This window comes from Otolemur garnettii, unplaced genomic scaffold (assembly GCF_000181295.1).
Source record: "Otolemur garnettii isolate 467f Iridium unplaced genomic scaffold, OtoGar3 scaffold00034, whole genome shotgun sequence".
In the NCBI taxonomy this organism is placed as follows: Eukaryota; Metazoa; Chordata; class Mammalia; order Primates; family Galagidae; genus Otolemur; species Otolemur garnettii.
The window spans coordinates 11,347,092-11,357,060 of record NW_003852429.1 but is presented as its reverse complement, the minus strand read 5'-3'; the positions used below and the strand labels follow the sequence as shown (position 1 = coordinate 11,357,060).

General features: G+C 45.5%; 1 protein-coding gene across 5 annotated transcripts in view; it reads left to right on the top strand.

Annotated features, from left to right (window-relative positions):
* Window positions 1-9,969, top strand: part of FGF14 (fibroblast growth factor 14) — a 670,572-nt gene that overhangs the window by 381 nt on the left and 660,222 nt on the right. For 2 of the 5 annotated variants that reach the window (XM_023513111.1, XM_023513110.1), the window contains exon 2: window positions 467-594. In XM_023513111.1, the coding sequence (XP_023368879.1) occupies window positions 504-594 (91 nt within the window). In that variant the 5' untranslated portion in view covers window positions 467-503. Of the gene's footprint in view, window positions 1-31; window positions 595-9,969 lie in introns of those variants that run through there. The other 3 variants (XM_023513112.1, XM_023513109.1, XM_012805039.1) reach the window with 3 other exon arrangements.

The window sequence follows — 9,969 nt, the reverse complement described above, 5'->3', positions numbered from 1 at the left end:
TTTTTTTTTTTTTTTTCCCTTCTCTCCTAGGGGCTACACAATGGCAGTCTTCTCTCAGTAAGATGAATCCTGCTTCGCCTCCTGCAGATCCACCCATCTTCATAGCGATCAAGTAAAAGGCTATGGTTTTCTCTTTGGGGATCTTTTGTGCATTACTGCTCTCCCTGATTAGTTTTGGTCTCAGTTGGGATTTCTTTGCTTTTTTGTTTGGCTTCATGCTGAAAAAGGATTTTTCCCCCAACCTTTTGGTAATAATCCGATGGTGACCAAGAGGGGATAAATCATTCACCCTGGCCGAAAAAAAACAATCGCTGAGAAGTCTCAAAGAAATATACCACGTGAGGGGAAAGAACTGGGAGAAGATCCGGAATATTATCGTTTTTCCTATGGTAAAACCGGTGCCCCTCTTCAGGAGAACTGATTTCAAATTATTATTATGCAACCACAAGGATCTCTTCTTTCTCAGGGTGTCTAAGCTGCTGGATTGCTTTTCGCCCAAATCAATGTGGTTTCTTTGGAACATTTTCAGCAAAGGAACGCATATGCTGCAGTGTCTTTGTGGCAAGAGTCTTAAGAAAAACAAGAACCCAACTGGTAAGCAAAACATGCCTCATGTTATGTTTTTCCTCGTAATAACCTGTCTGTTGCTCATGGAGCTAGATCTGCAGTTCTGCTATGCAGGAGGCAGGGGAAACATACCAGGAACCAGGACAGTGTTGCATATAGAGGTGTTGCATGAATAAACAAGTAACAGCTGGATCAGTGGCTGAGCACCCCAAAACCATTATCAGCATCTCTTGGCAGAGACACAATCCATTGCTAGGAGGGAGGAGGAAACTTTTCTTAAAAAAATGTATTGGGTGGCCTAGGTTTGGTGGAATATCGTAGGGCTATGGCTTAAGGTTGTGCCCGAGGCAGCTGAAGCTTCGGTAGTTGCCAGGAAAAAGAGCCGCGAGCTCTCCTTACTTCTGCTGCAGGTTCGGGGACATAGCTTGGTGCCAAGAACCTGCTCTAGACTTTCTGATTAGCTTGCACAATATTTGCCACCGCGATCACCTTTACCAAAGTAAAAGCGGCCCCCTCCTTCGCGGCCCGCTCCTCCGTCAGCCCCCGCCTCCCTCTCGCGTCTAGCTCCGGCTGCCCCAGTATTAACTCATCCCCCTGCCTGCCTCTGACACATCCTGCCACTGGGTATACTTGAGCAGGGCTTATGCCTGGAGCGAACCCCAGACTCAGACAAGCCCAGCCCCTCCAATATGCGTGGTTTAACCCCCCTCCCCTCCCGCGCCCTTTGAAAAGCAGAGTTAAAACCCTGTCCTCGGGGTCCCAGCAGGGTGTGAGCCAGGCCGTTAGGTCCCGGCTTGAAGCCTCCTGGTGATCATCCGCCCCGGTTCCAAAGGGCTCCAACAGGGAAACTTGCAGTATATTACATAAGAAATGCAAATGTAGGTGATTTGGGGAGTCGGATCCCAGGGCTTCACTTCCTCGCGTCTCAGTCCCAGGAGCCTAGAGGCGGCCGCGGAGCTGTGGGCGAGCGACCCAGGGGACAAGGCCGGAGGGCTGCGTGGTGGCGGCAGCGCGGGCGCCAGCGAGGAGATTGGGCGCTGCCTTTCCCGGAACCGCGCTCGCTGGCAGCTGGGGGTGTGAGGCGTCCCCTGGCTCGGTTCAGGGTCGCGAGGGACCGGGGGCCGAGTGTTTGTGTCTGGGGCTGCGTTTGAAGGAGGGGGCGGGGGGTTCGGCCGTCCTGCAGTGGCAGCCTGGGCGCTGGAGGCTCCTGACGCTGGCACTGCGGTGCCGTAGATCACGGCTCTCCGCGGCCGCCCTGACACTCCGGGCTCAGCCGGGGCCGCGCTGGCACCCAGAGCCCCGGCGGCCGCTGGGCAGCAAGTGGCTGCTGCCTCCCAGCCTCCGAACCTTGCCAATGCAGCCGAGCCAGGGTGGCGCGCTCCGAGGGGCTGCCGCCCGCGAGCCACGCGGGAGGCACGCGAGGAGGTGTGGGTGGGCGGGGATGGAGGTGGCGGGTGTGGAGGCTGAGCACCCTTTGTGGCCGTCACTCCTGCAGCAGAAGGGAGACTGCGAGTTGTTAGACCATCCAAAAGGGCAGAAGCTCGCGTGCTCAGGCGGAAAATGTGGCCTCCAGCTGGGACTTTGAGGTGTCAGTTTGAGGCTCTGGGAGCAGAGCAGCCTCTGGCTGCGCGGCGGGCTCGTGCTGCAGTGGGCTCTGGGCCCTGTTCTGGAGTCCCCAGCCCCAAGTTCTAGCTTCTCCACCCTGGCCACTCACTCTCAGTTCCCCCCCCTTCGCCTGTCCTTTTACCCTTCTCTCTCCTAACTCCTCAGCGCTTAGCAGCTCTGAAAGGATACCGTCAGCCTGAGCATTACCTAAGGGGCAAGGGGGCTGTCACCTTACCATCCGCGTTTCTAATTCAGCTGTGAGGTGTGCCCCAACCCTGGCAGCAAATCTAACATTTGCTGACGCTTTGTTCATACAAAACTAACCCATATCTGCAATGTTAATTTACAACCTAATCTGAGCCCCTTTTTGCGAGACTTCCCTAAAGTGGGACAAGCCAAGCCTCCTGCGTGAGGAGGGGTTACCGCCTCACACAGTAGAATAGTGGGTTTGGGGGTGGCGCCTGTGGCTCAAGGAGTAGGGGCCCAGGCCTCATATACCGGGGGTGGTGGATTCCAACCGGTCCCAGCCAAAACTGGAAAAAAAAAAAAAAAAGTGGGTTTTGAAGCGTTCTTGTTTCCTTCTATGAAAAGACTTAACTCCATCCTGAGAAAAAATACTGTAAAATCATTTTTTTTAGATACTACCATTTATTTGTCTGGGGACCTTGAAGCCAGTGGGCCCATAGTCTTGGAGAGTAGGGAATAATTCAGCAAGGAACGTTAAGTTTCTTTACAGGGCTTTGTGGGGTTCTTTTGGTTTGTTTTTGGTAAATAATTTTGCTGGAAACTCTTAATTTCTCCCTATACATGATTCAAGTTCTTTTTATTACCTCTCCCCCACCCCACCCACTTTCATCTCTGTGGAATAGTTTTTCCCTTCCTTTTAAGGCGTTTTGGAATGTGTTAATCAAATGACTATTCTTAGAGCAATTTATTTTGCAGCTTACAAATGCTAAGAGTACCTGGGTGTGAATTAATAGGTTAAGTCAAAGTGTGTCTAACAACATCTAATAGGATATTTTAGTTTTAGATTGCTAGGGATTGGACTTCCAACTTGGGAGTTAGAGTATTTAGTAGATTTTTAAAAAATAGGACATTAATGTGTCACACTATATATCTCACCTAAAAGTTTTTACCTGTTAAACTAGGCTCAAACTTATGCCTGGCCATTCTCTTTCAGCCTTGTACTTAGTGAGTTCCATTCTCCTTCTGCTATTAACATGAAGTCGAAAATCATTTGCAGGTTTTTGATGCCAAGATAGCAGTATAACTAAGAAGTTAATTGGGTAATTAAAATAAAAAAAGGACTAAAATCCTCTTAACTTTTACAACCTAAAAGAACAGATTGACTACTATCTAATATGTTTATCTTATACCTAAGAAGAGGCCAATTAACTGCTTTCAAACTAAGAAACTTGGCAGAAAACTAAGATGTTATCAGTGAACTTCATATAAAGCACTTCTTAGTATTTCAGAGATAAATATTAGATTAACTTTTCTTCCCAGTCTTTGCAAGTTATGACATAATTTACTGATTATTCCCTATTCTTTAAACTGTCAACAAGTGTGAGTAGTTTGATCCAGAGTTCCTGATAGGAATTCCAAAGCACTGCTATCCAGTCATGTTGGTGTAAAAATAAGCAGATAATAGGGTTGTGAATCTAAGGGCAAAGTTATTTATCCACCCCAAAGTTTTTAATTAGCTTCAGAGTACTTAAACAAGAAGTGTTAAATGGTATTTTGGAGTTGTTTTATTGTAAAATTTAACTGGAGAAGAACAAGAAAAATGATTTGCACAATATATGCTTTTAAAAATAAATTGCAATAACTTGAAAGTCCTGGATATAAAGTAAATTTAGTATCTTCACAAAAAACATCCAATATCTCACAACTATTGTTAGAGAACACACACACACACACACACACACTCACCTGCTTAAATGTCCTACTTTCCTAGCAGAGCAATAGCTATGAATTTAGAATAAATGTTACCTGCTTCAACTTTCACTGCATGAGTCATGCAAGGTGACTATATTTTAGGCATATCATTAAATAGGGAATACTAAGTCCAAGACACTTATTTTGCCTGAAGGACGCTTTATATGTTTCTTTAAACCAGCATGATAGTTTGGGCTGACCAATGTATATATAACAGGCTGGTTTGGGAAGTAATCTAGGTCACTGCACTTTAAGGCAAGGTACTAAGGAAAGAAATGTGGTTGAAAAAAGGAAGAAGTCGGGCGGTGCCTGTGGCTCAGTGGGTAGGGAGCCGGCCCCACATACTGAAGGTGGTGGGTTTGAGCCCAGACTGGCCCGCTAAAACAGCAGTGGCAACTGCAACAGAAAATAGCCAGGTGTTCTGGTGGTCTCCTGTAGCCCCAACTACTTGGGAGGCTGAGGCAAAAGAATTGCTTAAGCCCAGGAGTTGGAGGTTGCTGTAAGCTGTGACACCACAGCACTCTACCAAGGGTGATGAAGTGAGACTCCGTCTCTAACAAAAAAAAAAGAAAAAAAAGAAGAAGAAGAAGTAAAGGTAAATACTAAGGTTATGGACTTGCTGACTCTTCAGATATATAATATGAAATAAAGGAAACCACAAACCTGCACATACATACATGCATGGAATCTCCACACAGGATACCCCCAAACTTCAATGCTTTGATAGCATTTTGGAAAACACAGATCTTAAGATATGTAGCAAATTGTAATAAAAGGTAATTTTATTGATTAGGAGTGTTAGTGGAGTGGAAAGTGACAGTAGCAAGCAGATCCCCTGGCCTACACCTAGTTCTTCAGAGCACATTACGTGTCTTTTTCCAAGCTTTCTCTCTCTGTGTCAGGTAACTTTGAGATGTAACAAGCAGGGTTTGCTAGGACCCATTATCACGTTCTATTTCTTGCTTGTTAGTCTGCTTTTCTGCTCTGCTTTGTGTTTAACTAAGTTGTTTTAGGTGCCAAAAACCACCTGATCTGCTGCTGTTACTCATTTAAATATATATTGTTTTTTTTAAAAAGCTACTTGCTTTACATCTAGGGCTGTCATGGTGTTTTGAAGTGAGAAATGGGGAGAAAGGGAAGAAAAAAGAGAATTAGTACTTTTTACTCTTTCTCTTTCTTGGCCTGCTGGCTCATCCTGTGTTGCTGTAGAGCTGGGTGAGCCACAAAATAGGCCACAACCTCTGCATTTCTAACCATTGAACATGTGTCAAATGAAGACACCCAATCCAGACTGTGTGGTTGGAACACCAGACAGGTGTAAGGTGCTTATTCTTTGAACACACTTGGCTTTAGAGTGGGACTCAATGTAGTTGGGTTTGGACTCCATCCAGGAAGCTTTCATTACTGAAGTAGCAAAATGAGTTTTACAAAGCAGTGCTACTCTGTGAACCAAACGATGGCATTTTAGACAGGCTTCCAAATACCTGTCTAGGTATTTGTTGAGAGAATGGAATTTTCTTCTTTGAAATTTGTATTCAAGTTAATAAAATTTGATATATGATAAATTAAACTTAGTTTTAACAATGAAGATGACTGCCTGCATATAGCCTGTTATCACCACAGTCAGGATCTGCAACAGAAAATTTGTTTAAATGATGTATTTCTTTCTGTAGGTGCTAAAGATAATTCCTTATTATACATTCCTCACAATGTCACATTCCTCACAATGAACCATTTCTTTAAAATGCATTTCTTTAAAATGTCTGAACCCAGTCTTCCATGTTTTAGCAATACAAACATTGGAGACTTTTGTGAAGTGTTTTTATACATATGGTAACAAGGACAACAACCAATGTTTTCATTCCTTTGCACATTTTGGCATCATACCTCACTCAAATTGACTCATAAGTTTTCTATAAATACCATGTAGATGTCTCAAAATGGAAGCATTTATTTAAAATAGTTTCTTTTGCCTTAAGGAGAAACAGTTGGGACGTTTGAGCAGTATAGCAGAGGCTCCTCTATTCAGTTTTAAACAACTCATTGTGCTGAACCTTCATTTTTAATAAAATCTTGAGCCCAACCCAGCAATGACAGGGAAATGCCAATTTACACATTCACCTGTCCAGTACTGTAATCTGTGTGGTGTTCCTCAGGATTTTAGTTTGTGACTCATATACGGATTTATTTATGCCATGAACCTGGGCATTGAAAGGCATGGAATTTTCTGGAGACTTTCAATTCTTCCACATACCTTTAGAGATACAATGTTTTTTGCTTTGCTGCTTTTGAAGGATCAACTACAGGGTATATCTTGATTTTTTTTTCATGCATTTTCTCCAGTTGTTATGAACTTTTTTTTTAACTTTGGCTAGAACGTAAAAGGTAGTTTGATGAATGAATGGGAACAAAGGCAAGAATTTTTAGGAACTTCGTAAACATAAAAGCAAAAAAGAACACCGTAGATGTATTTTATAGGGAACATCTAAAGTTTTGTTTGCTTAATCTACTAAAATCATTGAAGAAAGTCACTCAACTGCTGGGAACTACTGCCGTTATCACTGTCTCCTGATACATGTTCTGTATATGACACATGGTGGGCTTTTAATCCATTTTGAGAAAATGAGTATTAATAATTAGGTGACTCTGAAAAGGGGCACTGTGGGACTATAACTTGCAGGATCACATCTTTGACTAGGTTCTCTTAACAGTTACTCCTTTCTGACAGCATCAACCAAGAATTTGGCTTCTAAGTGATAAAAAAGTGGCTTTAATGTCCTGCTCATCCACAATGGAGAATCCAGAAACTGTTGGCCTATGTTTTATATTTTCTCTCTAAAACTCAACTTGAGGCCTGTGGTCTATTCTTCACACTTCAGCCTCCACAAAAATAACAAGCTCAAGAGCCAATCCCATTCTCTCCTTCTGTCACTCTGGGCCTTTAAAATAGCAAACTTTAGGCCACCTAATACTACTAGGTTCATGTCTGGCAGGTCCCTTTCGTTTTCTTTTCTGATCTTTAATATTCTTCTCCTTAAAAAAGAAAGCCTTTCCGCAAACTGTTGAGTAAATTGTTCCTTTTTTGAAGAGCTCCTGTCTCTGAACATGGTGGTGACAGCGACATCACTTGAGGCAAGTTTGTGTTCTTGAGGGGACTTTGAGTTTTAGTTGCTTTGCCAGGAGCCTTCCTTAATATTTTGTTCTTTCGCGGTTTTAAACGCAATCCTCTTCTAACTCGGCAGCTCCCTGCACTTGCATCAAGCAACAGTGATTTATTTCCTTTCCTCCTTTTTGGAGCCGCTTAAAAAGCTGGGGGATGCTGGGCCGCGGCAGCCTCGGGCTGAAAGGCATGAGTTTCTGTCAGGGACGAGAAAGTTTGGGGGAAGCCAAGGCTTTTGTCAGAGGCCTGGGTTCCCAGAGAAGTGTGGCATTCTTTGTCTTCCGCAGCTCGCCCGCTTCCAGGTGTCCCGCCGCGGGGATGTGGCTGAGGCTGGCGTCCGAGTCTGGATTACTTAGGGCCTGAAAAGGGGAGAGGGAAGCGGGCGACGCGAGGGCTCCCTCCTGCCTCACCCGGCGGCCAGAGTGCCAAGCCCAGCGCGGCCCTGCGCTCGCGGGGGCCGCCACCAGCGCGGTCTGCCCCGGCGCGCCGAGGGATCCGCTACGCAATGCGGCGGAAGCGGCCCGTTGGAGCCGCCGTAACGCGGGAAGTTTCCGTTGCCACGGAGACGACCTCTGACCCTAGGGGTGTCGGGACTCGGCAGCCCGCTCTGCCATTGCTACGGAAACCACAGCGGCCGGAAGCCGCGATGCTGGAACAACGTGGCCGGTGGCCGGGCTGGGATTCGAACCCCTCGCGCCGGGCCGGGGGCCAGGGCGGTTGGTGGCCGGTGCGGCCGCTGGCCGGGCGCGTGATTGCGCGCCACTCGCCGGCGGAAGGGCCGGGAAAGCCACAGGTGGCTGCCTCTGGCCGCCGCGCTCCTGAGCGTCAGCTCTGACCCCAGACCCACTTAGAAGGAAAGGGAATGGGCGGGAGGAAGGAACTGGGGTTGCGGGAGATTTTGCTCAACTCAGGAGTGGGAGAGGATGAGTCGATTTCTGGTCTCAGTTAGCTGCTGGGCGACCCGGGGCGGGTTCCTGAAGCTTCCTGGGCCTCCATCTCTTTAGCTGTTATGAGAAGGGTATCTATGAGGACGATCTCAAGTCAACCCCGGCTCTACCAGTCTAGGTTCCTGGAACTTCTTCCCACTGCTGGGTTCTAAGTGAACTCCTGTCCACTTCCCTGCATCTCTCTCTGCCTATGTTGACTATAAGTTTAAATTGTATTCTAAAATCAGAGACCATCAAAGACAGGGAGGGAGCAACCTTGGGGAGCAACCTGCTCGCTTTACAGGTGTGTCAGTTTCTTAGTGCAGAAAATGACATTCGGAGAACTACCTTTGGAATTGTCATCACAAACACAGGTAGCAACTTTGAGCTTTGGATGAAGAAACATATTTTAACACTACGAAGAGCTCCTCACGCATTTTATAGAGTTGTGTGGTTGGTGCTGAAATAGATGACATTTCATTATATCTGTTGCATTTCCCAGATGGCTTTTTCCTAAAGACTTCTAAGCATTTGGGAGGGGGTGTCTATCTACACTGCCTTGTTTTCCTTCTGTCAATTTTGTGCTATGAAAAAAATCACTTAAACATTTTAAATCTTTTTTTCCCTTAGACCTCACTTGTAAATTAAGAAGTTGACAAAGATCAATTTCAGATTTTTTTTCCATCTCTGAAATTTATGAAGTATTTCTTTTAGGTCCATGTGCTCTTCATCACCTGAGTGACTCTAATCTCCCTCTTTTAATTTATCCAATAAACACTTAGAAAGTGCTACTGTGTTCTAGTGGTTGATTAATGTCATAGATGCAGGGGTGGAGAAGAGTTTTTCCTCAAGGAATTTGCAGGAGACATAAGGCTGAGATAAGTTGTGATGATGTGATATGTGCTATGAGTAGATCAGGTGTTATAGGGCCAAAGAGAGGGCACAGAGGCGTTCTGGAGGGAATACAACTCAGACTGAGACACGAAGAATGACCTGGAGTTAGCCAAGTGGTTGGGCTGTCAAGGAAAACAGCATTCTTTAGGCTTTAAGGGTGTCAGGGAGTGTGGTGTGCACAGGGGATATCAAGGCCAGCTGAAGAATAGGAGGGTGTTAGGAGGGAGAGGCAGGCGGTGGGTCTGCAAGGCTGTCAAGAACAGATCATGTGCTCTGTTTCGTGACATGGTCACATTTACCCTTTAGACAACGGCTACTGCCACAATATGGAAAAGAGCTTTGAGCAGGGCAAGACTGAAGGTAGAAAGGACATGGAGAAAGCAACTGAAGCAGTGAGCAGTTGTGAAGTCCAAAATAAGGCAGTGACAGGTGCCAGAGAGGAAGTGGAGGCCATCTATCTCCATTTGGGAAGGAATTCTGAGGAGTCCAGAATTTTCTGACTACAGGTTTTTTATTTGGACAGCTCCTGTTGTGCTAGTCCTGTGGCCATTTGCTAATAGAACATGCCCATCTCCTTGAAACCTGGGACAAAAACTTGGCTCTCTCCAAACTGTTCATATTGAGGGGCTGAGCTTTTAATAGCAAGCAGGAAACTTTGACACACTTTTCTTTCTAGATTAAAATTTAAATAGGCAGTTCTGGGAGCATTGCTCTGGGATAAAGAGTTCATTTTCTTGATTTCAAACCTGAAAATCCTTAGGAATGGGGAAAAGGCTTTTGTAATATAGTAAGTCATAGTGATTATATGCAATTCTTTGGCAGATGTTTTTGTACACAAAATACTTGGTTTAGTTTGAGGACTCAAGTAGTGCAATTAAA